This window comes from Pristiophorus japonicus, chromosome 8 (genome assembly GCF_044704955.1).
Source record: "Pristiophorus japonicus isolate sPriJap1 chromosome 8, sPriJap1.hap1, whole genome shotgun sequence".
In the NCBI taxonomy this organism is placed as follows: Eukaryota; Metazoa; Chordata; class Chondrichthyes; family Pristiophoridae; genus Pristiophorus; species Pristiophorus japonicus.
The window spans coordinates 230,776,348-230,794,477 of NC_091984.1; the positions used below are offsets into that span (position 1 = coordinate 230,776,348).

General features: G+C 45.4%; 1 protein-coding gene across 2 annotated transcripts in view; it reads right to left on the minus strand.

Moving 5' to 3' along the window:
- The window catches only part of pi4kab (phosphatidylinositol 4-kinase, catalytic, alpha b), a 230,214-nt gene that overhangs the window by 105,115 nt on the left and 106,969 nt on the right, over positions 1–18,130 (minus strand). For both annotated transcript variants that reach the window (XM_070888050.1, XM_070888049.1), the window contains exons 20-27: positions 15,907–16,015; positions 13,652–13,788; positions 9,456–9,589; positions 9,280–9,362; positions 7,729–7,799; positions 7,488–7,612; positions 4,955–5,036; positions 4,786–4,869 (exon numbers count right to left, since the gene is read on the minus strand). In XM_070888050.1, the coding sequence (XP_070744151.1) occupies positions 4,786–4,869; positions 4,955–5,036; positions 7,488–7,612; positions 7,729–7,799; positions 9,280–9,362; positions 9,456–9,589; positions 13,652–13,788; positions 15,907–16,015 (825 nt within the window). The remainder of the gene's footprint in view (positions 1–4,785; positions 4,870–4,954; positions 5,037–7,487; positions 7,613–7,728; positions 7,800–9,279; positions 9,363–9,455; positions 9,590–13,651; positions 13,789–15,906; positions 16,016–18,130) is intronic.

The following is an 18,130-nucleotide window of genomic DNA, read 5'->3' on the forward strand; positions in this document are numbered from 1 at the left end:
GAGAAAATCCTATTGACACGCCACCTAGAGGCATGACAGAATGACGACAGCCCAAATAAGGAGTGCGTGACACAGAGAAAATTTGTTCCAGATTAGGTGAACTAGTTATACTGTCGTCATCATCATCATCATAGGCAGTCCCTCGAAGCGAGGATGACTTGCTTCCACACCAAAAAGAGATAAGTTCACAGGTGTTTCAATGAATGACCTAATATTTCAGGTCCGAACTACATCGTGAAGGGTGGAAGATGCCTGTGCGTGGATTTTTTTTTAACGTGTGTTGCCCGTTGCACACCAGCCACCACTCGGGCTTGACAGAGCTAGGTCTTGGGTCCAGTGGCAAGGATGACCCAAGACGACTGGAGACCAGCTCTGCTGCATGGACCCAGTGCACGCACACATATCGCCGTGTGGGCTGGCTCGTGCTGCCCCTGGGCCCTCACCTCTTCTGGGCCCCAAACTCAAGCCTCTCCTGGGCCCCCGGTCACTTCCCTCTACAAACTCTGGCCACTCCTTCGCCCCTCCTGCTGTGCCTGCCCACAATTCAATCAGCGACCTGGCTTCGCAGCCGTCGCCCTCCTGCAGTGGCATACCGCCGCACGCTGCTCCCTCCAATGGCCCCGGCCTGCTGATGGTCTTCCAGGCCGGGACCGCGCCGATTTCCGGGCCGGGCCGCCACACGCTGCTCCCTCCAATTGCCCACTCCAGGGACTTGAGCACATAAATCTAGGCTGACACTCCAGTGCATTGCTGAGGGAGTGCTGCACTGTCGGAGGCGCCATCTTTCAGATGAGACGTTAAACTGAGGCCCCGCCTGTTCTCTCAGGTGGATGTAAAAGATCCCATGGCACTATTTCAAAGAAGAGCAGGGGAGTTATCCCCGGTGTCCTGGGCCAATATTATTAGTTATACAGTAGCTTCAAACTGATTAGATACACACTAATTCTTTCGGGGAATACTAAATGGGTTGCCAGTAGTGCAGACCATTATAATACAAAGACAAAAACAAAATACTGCGGATGCTAGAATCTGAAATAAAACCAGAAACTTCTGGAAATATCAGCGAGTCAGGCAGCATAAGAACCTAAGAAATAGGAGCAGGAGTAGGCCATACGGCCCCTCGAGCCTGCTCCGCCATTCAATAAGATCATGGCTGATCTGATCATGGACACAGCTCCACTTCCCCGCCCGCTCCCCATAACCACTTATCGTTTAAGAAATTGTCTATTTCTATATTAAATTTATTCAATGTCCCAGCTTCCACAGCTCTCTGAGGCAGCGAATTCCACAGATTTGCAACCCTCTGAGAAGAAAAAATTTCTCCTCATCTCTGTTTTAAATGGGCGGCCCTTTATTCTAAGATCATGCCCTCTAGTTCTAGTTTCCCCCATCAGGGGAAACATCCTCTCTGCATCCACCTTGTCAAGCCCCCTCATAACCTTATACGTTCCGATAAGATCACCTCTCATTCTTCTAAATTCCAATGAGTAGAGGCCCAACCTACTCAACCTTTCCTCATAAGTCAACCCCCTCATCCCCAGAATCAACCGAGTGAACCTTCTCTGAATTGCCTCCAAAGCAAGTATATCCTTTCGTAAATATGGAAACCAAAACTGCACACAGTATTCCAGGTGTGGCCTCACCAATACCTTATATAGCTGTAGCAAGACTTCCCTTTTATACTCCATCCCCTTTGCAGTAAAGGGCAAGATACCATTGCCCTTCCTGATCACTTGCTGTACCTGCATACTATCCTTTGTGTTTCCTGCACAAGTACCCCCAGGTCCCGCTGTACTCCGGCACTTTGCAATCTTTCTCCATTTAAATAACTTGCTCTTTGATTTTTTTCTACCAAAGTGCATGACCTCACACTTTCCAACATTATACTCCATCTGACAAATGTTTGCCCACTCACTTAGCCTGTCTATGTCCTTTTGCAGATTTTTTTGTCCTCCTCACACATTGCTTTTCCTCCCATCTTTGTATCGTCAGCAAACTTGGCTACGTTGAGAGAAACAGAGTTAACGTTTCAGGTCAAAGACCCTTCGTCCGAACCAGCAATAGTTCGAAATGAATAGATTCTTAAGTGCTGGGGCCCTGAAAGCGGGAGTGGAGGAAAGACAAAAGGGAAAGTCTGTGATAGGTTTTACAACCCCCCCCCTAACCTTTTATTTTTCTGTTTCCCGTGGCTGCTGGTGATGATTCCGCCATTCACACCCTATCTAGACTCATCTTTTGTTTCCTAACTTCTGCCATTACCATCTCATTTTAGCCCATCATCCCTTTTGTCTTTCAAATCTCTCCTTCCTTCCACCCTATCACAGACCTTCCCTTTTGTTCTTTCCTCCCTCCCCCTTTCACTGCGCCCCTTGCAATTCCGTAAGAATCTGTTACATCTCGAACTTTTGCCAGTTCTGACGCAGGGTCACAGACCCGAAACATTAACTCTGTTTCTCTCCACAGATGCTGCCCTGACCTGCTGAGTATTTCCAGCATTGTCTGTTTTTATTAGAATACAAAGTATGAGTGAGGCCACCTGGTGGTATAGCACAGCAATGTCTACGTTTTCTTTGTATTTGTTCGTTGCTGATGTGCATAGCTTGCGGCCTCGTGGGCCTTGGATAAAGTTCAAGTCATTGGTCCAATTAACTTGCTTACATCTCACATAGAAACATAGAAAATAGGTGCAGGAGCACGCCATTCTTCCCTTCGAGCCTGCACCGCCATTTAATATGATCATGGCTGATCATGCAACTTCAGTACCCCATTCCTGCCTTCTCTCCATACCCCTTGATCCCTTTAGCCGTAAGGGCCACATCTAACTCCCTTTTGAATATATCCAATGAACTGGCCTCAACAACTTTCTGTGGTAGAGATTTCCACAGGTTCACAATTCTCTGGGTGAAAAAGTTTCTCCTCAGCTCGGTCCTAAATGGCTTACCCCTTATCCTTAGACTGTGACCCCTGGTTCTGGACTTCCCCAACATCGGGAACATTCTTCCTGCATCTAATCTGTCCAATCGCGTCAGAATTTTATATGTTTCTATGAGATCCCCTCTCATTCTTCTAAATTCCCGTGAATATAAGCCTAGTCAATCCAGTCTTTCTTCATATGTCAGTCCTGCCATCCCGGGAATCAGTCTGGTGAACAATGTGCACACAACTCTGCTTCTCAGTCCAGCAATGACTTGATTCTCTCTGCCCCAGAGGGCTGTGGATGCTGAGTCTCTGAGTATATTCAAGGCTGAGATCGATAGATTTTTGGACTCTAGGGGAAAATCAAGGGATATGGAGATCGGGAGGGAAAGTGGAGTTGAGGTCAATGATCAGCCATGATCTTATTGAATGGCGGAGCAGGCTCGAGGGGCCGTATGGCCTACTCCTGCTCCTAATTCTCATGTTCTTAACGTGTCGTAGTGTTCAAAGTTAGGATTTACCCACTAAGATCAGCTCTTTCCTAAAGTTTCGACCCATGAAATTCAAACAGGGTCAAAGAGTAAATAGGAAATACCGAGGGCCAATAGAACCAAACTGCCCGAGCTTGAACAGCCGGACTGCCAGGAGTCGGTGAGCTGCATTCGCTTAACGGTATGTCGATTGCAAAAAGCAGTGTACTAACAGTTTTACATTTGGCAACCGTTTTACTTCCCAGTCCAGCAATGACTCAATTCTCAAATTCTCATCCTGTGTTCAAATCCCTCCATGGCCTCGCATCTCCTTACCTCTGTAGCCTCCTCCAGCCCTACAAACCTCCAAGAAATCAGTGTTCCTCCAATACTGGGCTCTTGCGCATTCCTAATTTTCTTCGCCCCACCATTGGTGGCTGTGCCGTCAGCTGCCAAGGCCCTAAGCTCTGGAATTCCCTCCCTAAACCTCTCCGCCTCACTCTCCTTCTTTAAGACGTTCCTTGAAACCTATCTGTCTGACCAAGCTTTTGGTAACCTGTTCTAATATCTTACGTGGCTCGGTGTCAAATTCTGTCCGAGTACGCTCATGTGAAGCATCTTGGGATGTTTGACTCTGCTGAAGCAGCTATATAAATGCAAGTTTTTTTTACAAAAACTCCCCCTCCCCCACCTTTTTTTATTTTTATTTTGTTTCTTGTGGCAGCTGGTAATTATTCCGCCCTTCACACCCCATCTAAACTCATCTTTTGTTTCCTAACTTGTGCTATTACCATCTCAATTTGGCCCATCATCCCCATTTGTCTTTCAAATCTCTTCTGCCTTCCACCCGATCACAGACCTTCCCTTTTTGTTCTTTCCACACCCCCCCCTCCTTCTCCCTTTCAGGGCCCCAGCACCTCCATAAGAATCTGTTACATTTCGAACTATTGCCAGTTCTGACAAAGGGACATCGACCTGAAACGTTAACTCTGTTTCTCTCCCCACAGATGCTGCCTGACCCACTGAGACCGTCAGTATTTTCTGTTTTTATTTCAGATTCCAGCATCCGCAGTATTTTGCTTTTATATAAATGCCAAGTTGCCGTTGTTTGGTGAGTTCATAATCTTGGACAAGGCTTCAGGGAAGCTTTAAGCTAAGACAATGCCTTTTCTATTAGAGGGAAGAACAAAGGGAGGGGGGGGGGAAAAGGAGAGAAAAATAGGTTATATGGTCAAACTTGCTGCGCCGAGCTGTGTGATGAAGGAATTGGAACAGGTTACGAGCTGTCCGACAGTGGACAGCAAATCATTAAACAGGGCAGTAAAGTTCTAAAACATTGTCATTTTAATTTTGGCCCCAGATAAACCTTGATGGTTTTGAAAGTGAAACCTAACATTACCTCTCTGGCTTCATAGGTATCAGGAACAGTGATTCTGTACGGGGTATCGAGAATGTCGTAATAAGGCTGATCCTTGTGGATGTCCTGCAAGGTAGAATATATTTATTATCTCTGGCCATCAGAACATTCTTCCGTCAAGTGCACTTTGTCAACTATGTCTGGTCCTTACCGCACTGAGGGAAAGGGACAGTGTCTGAAGAATATCCAGCATAGTTTTCAGGACCGTACCGCTCCATAGCAAATGTGGGAATCTGGAATTACAAACAACAAAAATCAAGTACAACTTGTAACTTTAGACTTGCATTTCTATCGCGCCTTTCACAACCGCCCCAAAGCGCTTTGCAGCCAATTAAGTACTTTTTGAAATGCAGTAACTGTTGCAATGTGGGAAATGCTGCAGCCAATTTGCACACTGCAAGCTACCTCAAACAGCAATGTGATAATGACCAGATAATCTGTATTTAGTGGTGCTGATTGAGGGATAAATATTGGCCAGGAGACCGGGGATAACTCCCCTGCTCTTCTTCAAAATAGTGCCACGGGATCTTTTGACGTCCACCTGAGAGAACAGACAGCGCCTCATCTGAAGGACGGCATCTCCGACAGTGCAGCACTCCCTCAGCACTGTACTGGCGCGTCAGCCTCGATTTTTGTGCTTACGTCCCTGGAGTGGGACTTCAACCCACAACCTTCTAGAAACAGAGAAAATAGGTACAGGAGTAGGCCATTCGGCCCTTTGAGCCTGCACCACCATTCAACATGATCATGGCTGATCATGCAACTTCAGTACCCCACTCCTGCTTTCTCTCCATAACCCCTGATCCCCTTAGCCATAAGGGCCACATCTAACTCCCTCTTGAATATATCCAACGAACTAGACTCAACAATTTCTGTGGTAGAGAATTCCACAGGTTCACCACTCTCTGGGTGGAAAAGTTTCTCCTCATCTCGGTCCCACATGTCCTACCCCTTATCCCCAGACTCTGACTCAGAGGCGAGGGTGCTGCCCACTGAGCCGCAGCTGACAATTGGAGAAGGAAATGATAACTACAGAACTAGTGGCATTTTTTGACATCCTGGGGTTATACATTGCAGCACCAGGAGAAAAGATCATTGCTTTTGTATTGCACTTTTAATTGTCTCCGACTTTTGGGATAACAAGCTTGTACACAATAAACTCTGCTCCTGTTAAATTTATCCGCACCATTTAAAGTTCTGTATCTGGCTCACATCCAATGTAAGCTCAGGGAAAACAGATATACCAGCAGGGTCCTGTGCTCTGCTGAATATCTGAATTAGCATGTTCGGAATGGTGGAACAGGCTCAAGGGCTGAGTGACTGCCCCTGTTCCCAGTTTCACACTTGCAAATCTCCACAAAAGCAAAAGACTGCGGATGCGGGAATCTGGAATAAAAACAGAAAATGCTGGAAATCTCAGCGGGTCAGGCAGCATGTGGGGAGAGGAAGCAGAGTTAACGTTTCGGGTCGATGACCCTTCGTCAGAACTGGAGAGTGTTCGAAAAGAACAGATTCTTAACCAGCACTGAAAGGGGGAGGGGAAGAAAGAACACAAGGGAAGGTCTGTGATAGGGTGGAAGGCAGGAGAGATTAGAGAGACAAAAGGTATGATGGCCCAAATTCAAATGCTAATTCTAGGAGTTAGAAAAGCATTAGTCGAGGTAGGGTGTGAATGGTGGGATTATGACCAATTGCCATTAGAGCAGAATATCTCGCAAATCTGCCATGTTTTCATGTGTAACCTGGGTAATTTTGCTTCTCAATCCATGTCCTTGACTACACCAAGGACTGCTATGGTCATGAGGTGTTACTAACAAATTTGGAAGGAACAACACAATTCTTGTTTTAAAACATGGTATCATTTGATACATTAAAAGAAAATGCTGCATACATCATAGAATCACAATGTACAGCACGGAAACAGACCATTCAGCCCAACTGGTCTATGCCAGTGTTTACGCTCTACACAAGCCTCCTCTCACCACGTTCCCAGCGAGGCCGTGCAGCCAGTTAAAGGGACCACGCACAAAAAGAAATTAGGGGGAACATTGCCTCCCACTCCTCTTCACTGAACCCCCTCAACATATCCTTCTATTCCATTTTCCCTCGTGCTTATCTAACCTCCCGTTAAATGCATCTATGCTATTTGCCCCAACTGCTCCTTGTGGTTGCAAGTTCCACATTCTAACCACTCTCTGGGTAAAGTAGTTTCTTCTGAATTCCCTATTAGATTTATCAATGACTATCTTACATTTATGGCCCCTAGTTCTGGACTCCACACAATGTATGTGCTTGGAAAAATGTAGCGCATCCAGTTTCGACAAACTGGGCTGGGTTCAACCGGACCTAGGAGAACTGTCTCAAGGTTACCAAGGTGCAGACAGAGCGGCCAATTCCTGAGAATGTCTATCCATCCAAGCCGAGACCAGAGCCTAACCCAGTCAGCGAAGGAGAGTTACAGCCCTCCAAACATGGAACTGAAGGATGAAGCAATGCCACACACTCATCTGAGAGACAGTAGAATTTAAATCATTTGTTTGTGTTTGCACCAAGCCAAGTGGGTGTTTAAAATTGCCTGCTGCCAGTTGTACCACAGACATCCTTATCATTGATGTATACAAATAATGTTGAGAAATAAAATAATTCAAAGCTTAAAACAAAATTATTATTTTTTTAAGTCGTACTTATCTACCAAGCCCGACAGGAACTTGTCAGCAACCCTTCGAATCCTTTTGTGGATATGGTTGAAATTGACCAACAAGAATTGGGCGTGTTTCTCCAGCTCTTCCTCATTGTCCTTCGTTTTGGGCTGAAAGAGGTAATGCCAAGGTGCAGCTTTTTAAAGATTTATTTATGTAGATACTTGAAAAATGCTACAAATGGATGTAAATGAAAGGCAGCCAGTTACATTAAAGCACGTGTTACCTTGTCTGCCATGACAGCGAGAAAAACATCAAACACTTTATCAGCGACTGCAACCACACACTGCATCATACCTGTGAGAGTACAAAAACAGTTTCAATCTCCATAAAACAACTTGTATTTATATAGCACCTTTAACGTAGTGAAGGCGCTTCACAGGAGTATTGAGAGTAAAAAAATTTGACATCGAGCCGCATAAGGAGAAATTGGCGCAGGTGACTAAAAGCTTGGTCAAAGAGGTAGGTTTTAAGGAGCGTCTTGAAGGAGGAAAGAGAGGTGGAGAGGCGGAGAGTTTTAGGCAGGAAGTTCCAGAGCTTGGGGCCCAGGCAACAGAAGGCACGGCCACCAATGGTTGAACGATTATAATCAGGGATGCTCAGGAGGGCAGAATTAGAGGAGGGCAGGTATCACTGGGGAGTGGGGGAGCGGGTTGTGGGGCTGGAGAAGATTAGAGATAGGGAGGGGCGAGGCCATGGAGGGATTTGAAAACAAAGGTGAGAATTTTGAAATCGAGGCTTGAAGATGATTAATTTGCAGGGCTTAAGGGGGGAAAAGCTGGAGCGAGGGACGAAATTGCACAGCTCTTTCAGGGCCAGCACAGGTATGACGGGTCGAATGGCCTCTTTCTGTGCTGTAAGATTCGACGATTCTATGAAAGGAAAGAGCATGCATTTATTTAGTGCCTTTAACGCCTTAGGGCATCCCAAAGTGCTTTTTAGCCACTGAAGTGCTTTGGAAGTGTAGTCTGTGGTAATGTAGGAAAGGCCTTTCGCAGTGCTTGATTAAAGAGCTCAACGAGCAGCAAAGAAAATCCAGCCTAAAAAAAGCTGCCTAAAATGCATTGGCTTTTTCGGACAGCCCCATGCTGCGTGGCGATTCTGTAAACAGACGGATAGCAATTAAGGTACGAGGTGGGAAATGCTTTCTTCCAGCATCCAAACAATAAGCAATTCATTGACAACATCTGATCACACAGGAAGACACTGAGCATCTTGGTTTTTGATCGCTATGGGTCAGGAGGAAAGAGGTTTTTAAAAATCAGGAGACACACCTAAAAGGGAGGCAGCAGCAAGCTGCAAGGGGAGAACTCTGATCAGGAAGAACGTGTGCTTTTACAGTAAGTAAAGGGCTCACCGAAGTGGGTTTGTATACGCCTGTACTTTATAACAGGACGCAACCAAAGGTTACACTAGATGTATCAGGTGTCTCTCACCATAGTCATGTAGATTGTATGTTTTGTCTGCAGTGGAATAAAGCATCTTAACAATCAAAGCAAATCCCATCTCACTTAGTGTGAACTCAGCCTGCCTACAGAGGGATTGACAGAATACACGTGCGTAAAACACCGGGATCTAATCCAGTTTACTAGAGTACTAGAGTTTCATTGCCACACTCTCGGGTCCCAGTGTCACACTACTAGACAAGGGCAACGGGAATCAACTTCTGTGAGAAGCAGACAACCAGCCCGATTAAGGAAGCAACTAACAGCACTGACCCCAAGTGGATATCTGCAACTGTAATTCGTGATCATCTCCTACACTTCCAATTGCTTACCCGCTTTATCTTTCTGAATAGCTTTGTCCTCCAAATATCGAAACATAATCTGAAAACGGTCCTGGTCTGTAGAGCGGGATACTCTGCAAAGCAAGATGTAGCATATTAGCAGCTGTATTGTGCAGTGTAACCACAGAGAGGAATTCTTGCATTTTACGTGACAAAGTTTCTCAGACCTCATATATTCCAGACGGTACACAGAGAGTAGGTAGGTAGACATCGCAAAATCCAGCTTATTAATGAGAGCAGAGACTTCTGGAGGAGGATCCAGGAGGTTTATGATGGTGCCTCTCAATTCATTCAGTTCAGCCTAATGATAAATAATAAAAAAAAGTTATCCTACATTTTGCAATACAGGTTGAACCTCCCTTATCCTGAACCCTCGGGACCTGGCCTGTTCTGGATAAGGGATTTTTCCGGACGAGGAGAGGTCACGTTAAATTGGATGGTACAGGTACTGAGCAAGGGGATATCGGGGCTGGCTGGATTGGGGCTGGGAGTACGGTAGAGAGATCATGGGGGCGGGGGGGTGGTTGGGGGGGGGGGGGGGGGGGGGGTTGGGGGCGTTGTGAATCGTGGGGTCAGGCCAGCGATTGCGGGAGTCAACAGCGAGGAAGGACTTCAATTTGTTCATGTCGGAGTTCTGCGCATGCGCCACCTGGTGGCCGGGAATGGTTCTGGACGAGGGGTGGTTCTGGATACTGGAGTTCTGGATAAGGGAGGGTCAACCTGTACCAACTAAATAAGTAATTTAAAGAGCACTTGCATTTCTATAGCACATTTCACGATCACTGGAGTCCCACACTGCTTTACAGCCAATGAAGAACTTTTGGAGTGTAGTCACTGTTGTGATGTGGGAAACGCAGCAGCAAATTTGTACACAGAAAGCCCCCACAAACAGCAATGTGATAATCACCAGATAATCTGTTTGTTATGTTGATTGAGGGATAAATATTGGCCAGGACACTGAGGTAACTCCCCCGCTCTTTTTCAAAATGCCATGCAATCTTTTATGTCCACTGGTTTAACATCTCATCCGAAAGACGGCACCTCCGATCGTCCAGCACTCCCTCAGTACTGCACTGGAGAGTTAGCCTCGATTGTGTGCTCAAGTCCCTGGAGTGGGACTTGAACCCGCAACCCACTGAGCCACGGCTGATGCATATTCAGTGAAATGTAACAGCAGAACACACACCAATAAATCCCTAGCTGTACCAGACCTGAACATGCTCACTGCTGACCCAAAGGGTCAAGAGTTGTAAGGCGTTTTATTGAAGAACTACAGTTCCGGTGCTCCCCCGCCCCCAACACAGGCATTCCTCACAAGCACAAAAAGCAAAATTTGAAGTTTGATACATCGTAGTATCCAAGTGGTGATCAGGTCTTTACTCTGCTCCAGTGACGGGTAATGTTTGGTTCTACTATTATTCCTCTGTAAGAAATCATGAATCTGAAGAAATTGCAAATTATAAATGAAATAATGGTTTTATAAAAGAAAAACCTGTGCTAGCTCAGCAGACAGAGAGAGCTAAAGTTGTTACGAGGTCAAGGCAGAAAAACAGGCCTGTATGGTATTGCTATGACGATAAGGGATTTAGCAAGGAGCCTTAAAGATAAACAAGCTGTCTCTTGAAAGGGCAACAAGACATTCAGACAGAGATAAGGAAGAAAATGAGCTTATAGGTACCCTTTTCCCCTGTGATTGGACAATTGAATGGGTAAAAAATGATTGATGCAAGGTATCCACTGGCCCACCGAAATAGGGCATACAAACGGGCAACGGAGAGAAACAGGCAGACTGAGCAGAGAGTTTCAAGGTGGATCTCATGTTGCCTTCGGCCGAACATCCTGGTCAAGCTCCAACCTCCGAGGTGGATCCCCCATGCTGGCTTCATCCTAACATCTCCACCAGCTCGGGATGTGTTCAGAGACCACCGTTCTGCCTCAACGTCTGTCTGTTCCGTTACTGGGCCACAGATCAGTCTCCTCTGTCACGGGTTGTATGTCTACCATATCTATCTTAATCATGTGTGCTATCTGATTATCCTTAAGCTATAGTCCTTGATTAAAATGCCTTGCTACTCCCAAGACCCTTTTTAGGTAATGTGTGTGCGACCTGTGATCCAAATCTTACACCTCTCAGTTCCGCCGCTGGAGGTGGGAGCCTAGGCAGAAAACAGTTTGCGGGTTTGACAACTCCTCTAGGTCGAAAGCTCCGCCGGTTGCTATTTTTTATCTAACGCAAGGAACTACAGCTCCTGCAAAGCGTGTACTTCCTTCAAAAAGCAACACTCTATACTGCCAGTTTTACATCTTACCTGAACTGGCAAGCACCGATATAGAGGTCATTTCCTGTGTGATATTCCTTGCAATTAAGAGTGACAAATCTGTGGTACTGATAGATTGGTTTGGGAACCTGATGTTAGAGAGGAAAGATGAAAGTATAATGTAATAGAGAAGACTACCTGAATCATTGCCATCCTTAAAAACAGAAAGTGCTGGAAGTACACATCCATTCAACATCATTTTTAAAGGATTTTTTTCCCATTGGCATCTTTCTCTTAATATTTTGCCGGTGAGTGATAAGCAAGTAAATGGTTTCTGACAAAACAGCATCTGCACAACTTGTTCCAGGAGCAGATTGTAGAGGGGGGGTTACAGACAAGATATAAAGGACACTCTGGACAGATTTTTAAGACTTACATCAGTGGCAATCAGACATCTTCCAAATGTACTCCAGCATTATTAGTCGTTATTTTTTTTTTAAGAAATTTATTTTAAAGGAGTTGTGGCCTGAACCATGTTAACTGACAAAGGAGTAGTGCTCGGTCCATTTTTACAGAATCATACAGCACAGAAGGAGGCCATTCGTGCCTGTGCCGGCTCTTTGAAATAGCTCTATATTTAGTCCCATTCCCCTGCCCTTCCCCCATAGTTCTGCAAATGTTTCCTTTTCAACTATATGTCCAACTTCCTTTTGAAAGTTACTATTGAATCTGCTTCCATCGCCCTTTCAGGCAGCACGTTCCAGATCACAACAACTCTTCTTCCCTTGTTCTTTCTTTGAGGAAAAATAGCCTGCTCACCAGTTACTAAAACAGATCAGCAATTAAGCGTCTCAACAAAATGAAAGTCTGAAAATATATTTGTCAGTGTACTCGGGTAGAGTGGGGTCAAAATTCAAAGACACTAGAACATCCTTTACATGTCATCCGTGGCTCAGTGGATACAACGCACGCTCTCTCTGAGTCAGGAGGTTGCAGGTTCAAGTCCCACTTCAGAGACTTAAGCACAAAAATCTAGGCTGACGCTCCCAGTGCAGTGCCGAGGGAGTGCTGCACTGTCGTAGGTGCTGTCTTTCGGATGAGATGTTAAACCGAGGCCCCGTCTGCTCTTTCAGGAGGACGTAAAAGATCCCACAGCACTATCTCGAAGAAGCGCACGGGAGTTATCCCCAGTATCCTGATCAATATTTATTCCTCAATCAACATAACAAAAACAGATTATCTGGTCATGATCACAATGCTGTTTGTGGGAGCTTGCTGTGCACACACTGGATGCAGCCTTTCCTACATTAGAACAGTGACTACACTCCAAAAGTACTTCACTGGCTGCAAAGCGCGTTTGGGACAGGCTGTGAAAGGCGCGATATAAATGCAAGCCTTTCTTTCTTTGTGCATTTGTCATTTTTGCTGCAATTTCCTCAGATGTCATTGAGAAACATCAGTTTCCTATCCAGAATTTTAAACAGAGACCTAATCTCTCTCAAGCCTCTCCTGCCCTTCCACGTGGCACGCACCAGCCCAGATTGGTTGGCACCTTTCACTAACAACAAAATGCATTTCTACAGCGCCTTCAATATAGTAAAACGACCCAAGGTGGTTAACTGGAGCGTTATAAAACAAATTTTGACATTGTGCCACATAAGAAGAAATTAGGGCAGTGACCGAAACCTTGGCCAAAAGAGGTAGGTTTTAAGAAGCATCTTAAAAAGGAGGAAAAAGAGGCGGAGAGGTTTAGGAAGCAAAATTCAGGGCTTGGGGCCCAGGCAACTGAAGGCACGGCCACCAATGGTGGAGCGATTAAAATCGGGGATGCTCAAGTGGGAAGAATTAGAGGACTAAGGCCACGACATGCTGCCACTAGGTGTGGCCACTAGTCCGCCCAAATTTTACCCTTCCCTCCAGTGGCAAAGCAGGCAGGATTCACTTGAATCATCTGCCCGGCAGCCCGGCCAAGAATGAAAACTTGGGAGAGTGAATCTTCATCCTAAATTGCCATCAAGTACACTAGCACACTCTACCACTGAATCACCATGACCAATAGTGAACCATTTTGTTTCGGTCGCTGAAATAAAAGTGGATGCGCTTACCGGTGAAACAGTGTCATTCTTCAGGGCGGAGTTATACTGCAGTTCTGAGCGTAAAGGTTCTCCTCCAGGAAAGGTCAGCAGTGGAGACTTGGTGGCTATTTCGCACACCCCCTCGTACCACTCCTCTGGCCACAGGCCTATAGGAATGCAGACAGCAAAAACTTCATTAGCAGTTGGCAAACATAGAAACTAGGTGCAGGAGCAGGCCATTCGGCCCTTCGAGCCTGCACCGCCATTCAATAAGATCATGGATGATCATGCAACCTCAGTACCCCTTTCATGCTTTCTCTCCATGACCCTTGATCCCTTTGGCCGTAAGGGCCACATCTAACTCCCTTTTGAATATATCTAATGAACTGGCCTCAACAACTTTCTGCGGTAGAGAATTCCACAGGTTAACCACTCTCTGAGTGAAGAAGTTTCTCCTCATCTCGCTCCTAAATGGCTTACCTCTTATTCTTAGACTGTGTCCCCTGGTTCTGGAGCTCCCCAGCAACGGGAACATTCTTCCTGCCTCTAACCTATCCAATCCCGTCAGAATTTTATATGTTTCTATGAGATCCCCTCTCATTCTTCTAAACTCCAATGGATACAAGCCCAGTTGATCCAGTCTCTCCTCATATGTCAGTCCTATATCCTGGAAATCAGTCTGGTGAACCTTTGCTGCACTCCCTCAATAGCAAGAACGTCCTTCCTCAGATTAGGAGACACAATATTCCAGGTGAGGCCTTACCAAGACCCTGTACAATTGCAGTGAGACCTCCCTACTCCTATACTCAAATCCCCTAGCTATGAAGGCCAACATGCCATTTGCCTTCTTCACCGTCTGCTGTACCTGCATGCCAACCTTCAATGACTGATGTACCATGACACCCAGGTCTCGTTGTACCTCCCCTTTTCCTAATCTGTCACCATTCAGATAATATTCTGTCTTCCTGTTTTTACCACCAAAGTGGATAACCTCACATTTATCCACATTATACTGCATCTGCCATGCATTTGTCCACTCATCTAACCTGTCCAAGTCATCCTGCACAGCTCACACCGCCACCCAGCTTAGTGTCATCTGCAAACTTGGAGATATTACATTCAATTCCTTCATCTAAATCATTGATGTATATTGTAAATAGCTGGGGACCCAGCACTGAGCCCTGCGGCACCCCACTAGTCACTGCCTGCCATTCTGAAAGGGACCCGTTTATTCCGACTCTCTGCTTCCTGTCTGCGAACCAGTTCTCTATCCGCGTCAATACATTACTCCCAATACCACGTGCTTTAATTTTACACATTAATCTCTTGTAGCATGGATTTCAGTGAAAAGAACCAGAGAGTCCTGAATGGAGGTATCACAGTATCCAACAAGAAACAATGTGAAGAAGAACTGCTAATTGTCAATGTGGTTCATAATCAACACGAAAAACAATTAACATACGTTGTGAAATCTTTTGATCAGTATGATCCGGTTATTTATAATTCAGACATATACCTTTTGAAAACAACTTAATTCCCCCCTGTTTAAATTCATTGCTGCTCTATTCTAAGCCTCTGTGAGCAAATTCTCTATATACGCAGAAAAATAACCAACCACTGAGTACATTTTATTGACATGTATTTCAAAAAGGTTCAATGAATTGCGGAAGGAAGGATAATGCCTTTAAATATCAGAGCAAGCCCAGGTAAATTAAAAGGTGTATTATGAGTGCGGCAAATATCCCATGGCAAATCGTGTGATTTTTGTAAACTGCCATGATAAGTGAGATTGTAGCCCCAACTAGTGTGAACATTTTGCCAAACCTCTTACTAAACATCTGTGCTTTCAGATGTTTATCATAGTCCCATTGCAGTCTCAACATGACAGTGGTGCACCAATTGCTGTAATACAGCAAGTTTAACGATGTAATACATTATCTGACTGACTCTGGGAAAGGAGGGAGAGAGGGAGAGAGAGAAAGAGCGAGATAGAGAGTGCGGGGTAGAGAGAGAGAGAAAAAGAGCGAGAGTGAGAGAACGAGAGAGAGAAAAAAAGAGTGAGAGGGAGTAATCCATTAAATGAATAAGGGGTTTAGACAATCATCTTAATAAGCTCCACAATTAAATTCCAGACATAAACAATTTTCACAAGTCCACAATAAAGGCTATGGCAAGTGATTTATTATCACTCAAGTTAGGAAGAACAATGTTTTTGGAATATTGCCAAACTAGAAACCTCAAAATAAACATGCCACAGCCAGGTAGTTCCACATTCTCTCATGTACCTGAGCCTTCCACTGCAAAACCCATCACCACAGAGTAGAGCCAGAAGTCACGGAACAGCTTCTGAAGCCTGGGTTTAGCGTCTTTGATCGGAGGCAGTCTTCGTGTCAGCTGCAAAACAGAAGTCACATAATTAGCAGCTCCAAGCTCATTTATTTTCCAATGAATGTACTTGTCTTAACACACAGATCGTTTTGAAAGTCTTTATTCAGAAGGCTTGAAACGAGTTGGGTAATTGCCAAAATGTAAAGCAGATTGATTTTTAAAATACAAGTCAATATTTGCCCTGTTTGCTTTGGTCTTGTAGGCTGGAGTGGAGAAGCATCAATTTTGAAGGTCTTCAATTAACTTTCATCAGCAACTAGGTAAACATGAAAAGTTCAAGCTGTGACCCCAATGCCATCGCTATCTGGTGTCTGACTTTGAACTTGCAAAAGGTGGCAGCCCCATTTAAATCAAGGTCTCTCCGAAGGAGCATCATGGGGGTCACCTTCATGAAATACATCTCTTACACAGAAATTACAGCACAGGAACAGGCCATTCGGCCCAACTGGTCTATGCGAGCATTTATGCCCCACATAAGCTGACTCCGAACTTACTTCATCTCACCCTATCAGCATAACCTTCCATGCCTTTCTCCTTCATGTACTGATCTAGCTGCCTCTTAAATGGATCTACACTATTCGCCTCAACCACTCTCTGTGGTAGCCCGTTCTACATTCTCACCACTCTCTGGGTAAAGAAGTTTCTCCTGAATTCTTTCTTGGATTTATTGGTGACTATCTTATATTTATGACCGCCAGTTTTGAATTCCCCCACAAGTGGAAACATTTTCTCTACGTCTACCCAATCAAAACCTTTCATAATTTTAAAGAAAGATAGAATTGGATTTATATAGCGCCTTTCACAACCACCGGACATCTCAAAGCGCTTTACAGCCAATGAAGTACTTTTGGAGTGTAGTCACTGTTATAATGTGGGCAACGCGGCAGCCAATTTGCGCACAAGCAAGTTCCCACAAACAGCAATGTGATAATGACCAGATAATCTGTTTTTGTTATGTTAATTGAGGGATAAATATTGGCCAGTACACCGGGGATAACTCCCCCTGCTCTTCTTCAAAATAGCGCGTGGGATCTTTTACATCCAGTTGAGAGGGCCTCGGTTTAACATCTCATCCGAAAGATGACTCCCTCAACACTGCACTGGAGTGTCAGCCTAGACTTTTTGTGTTCGAGACCCTGGAGTGGTACTTGAACCCACAAAGTTTTGACTCAGAGGCGAGGGTACTACCCAATAAGACACAACTGACACTTAAATACTTCTCTTAGGTCCTCAGCAATGACCCCACTCATCACCATCATAGGCAGTCCCTCGAAGTCGAGGAAGCCTTGCTTCCATTCTAAAAGTGAGTTCTTAGATGACTGAACAGTCCAATACGGTCTCTGTCACAGGTGGGACAGACAATCGTTGAAGGAAAGGGTGGGTGGGGAGTCTGGTTTGCCGCCTGCGCTTGATTTCTGCATGCTCTCGGCCACGAGACTCGAGGTGCTCAGCGCCCTCCCGGATGCTCTTCCTCCACTTAGGGCGATCTTTGTCCAGGAACTCCCAGGTGTCAGTGGGGATGTTACATTTTATCAAGGAGGCTTTGAGGGGTGTCCTTGTAACGTTTCCTCTGCGCACCTTGGGCTCGCTTGCCGTGTAGGAGTTCCGAATAGAGCGCTTGCTTTGGGAGTCTTGTGTCGGGTATGCGAACAATGTGGCCTGCCCAGCAGAGCTGGTCGAGTGTGGTCAGTGCTTCGATGCTGTGGATGTTGGTGCGTCTGTCCTCCCAGGGGATTTGCAGGATCTTGCAGAGACAACGAAGCTGCACACAGCAATCTTGAAGGTACCGTGCAGGCCGCTCAAGTTTTCAAATGCAAAAAATTGACCACGCACAACAACAAAATTTTAAGAGGGAACATTGGTCCTCAGCCTTCAGGTTTCCAGAAAAAATACATTCATTACTGGGTGAGCACTGGCAATTGTTGGGGCAAGCTACAAGAACGAGCTTCAAGAACAAGCATGTGCAGCAATGGAGGACATCGTTCGTGGGAGGCGGTGACAGTGGGAACAACTTCCTCACAGCTGGCACTGCCCAGGAGCACATCTACCTGAAGATCACTAGGTCAGATTGTTGATGGCATTCTGAGGAAGACACTAATAACTGTCCAGAATACTAGGGGT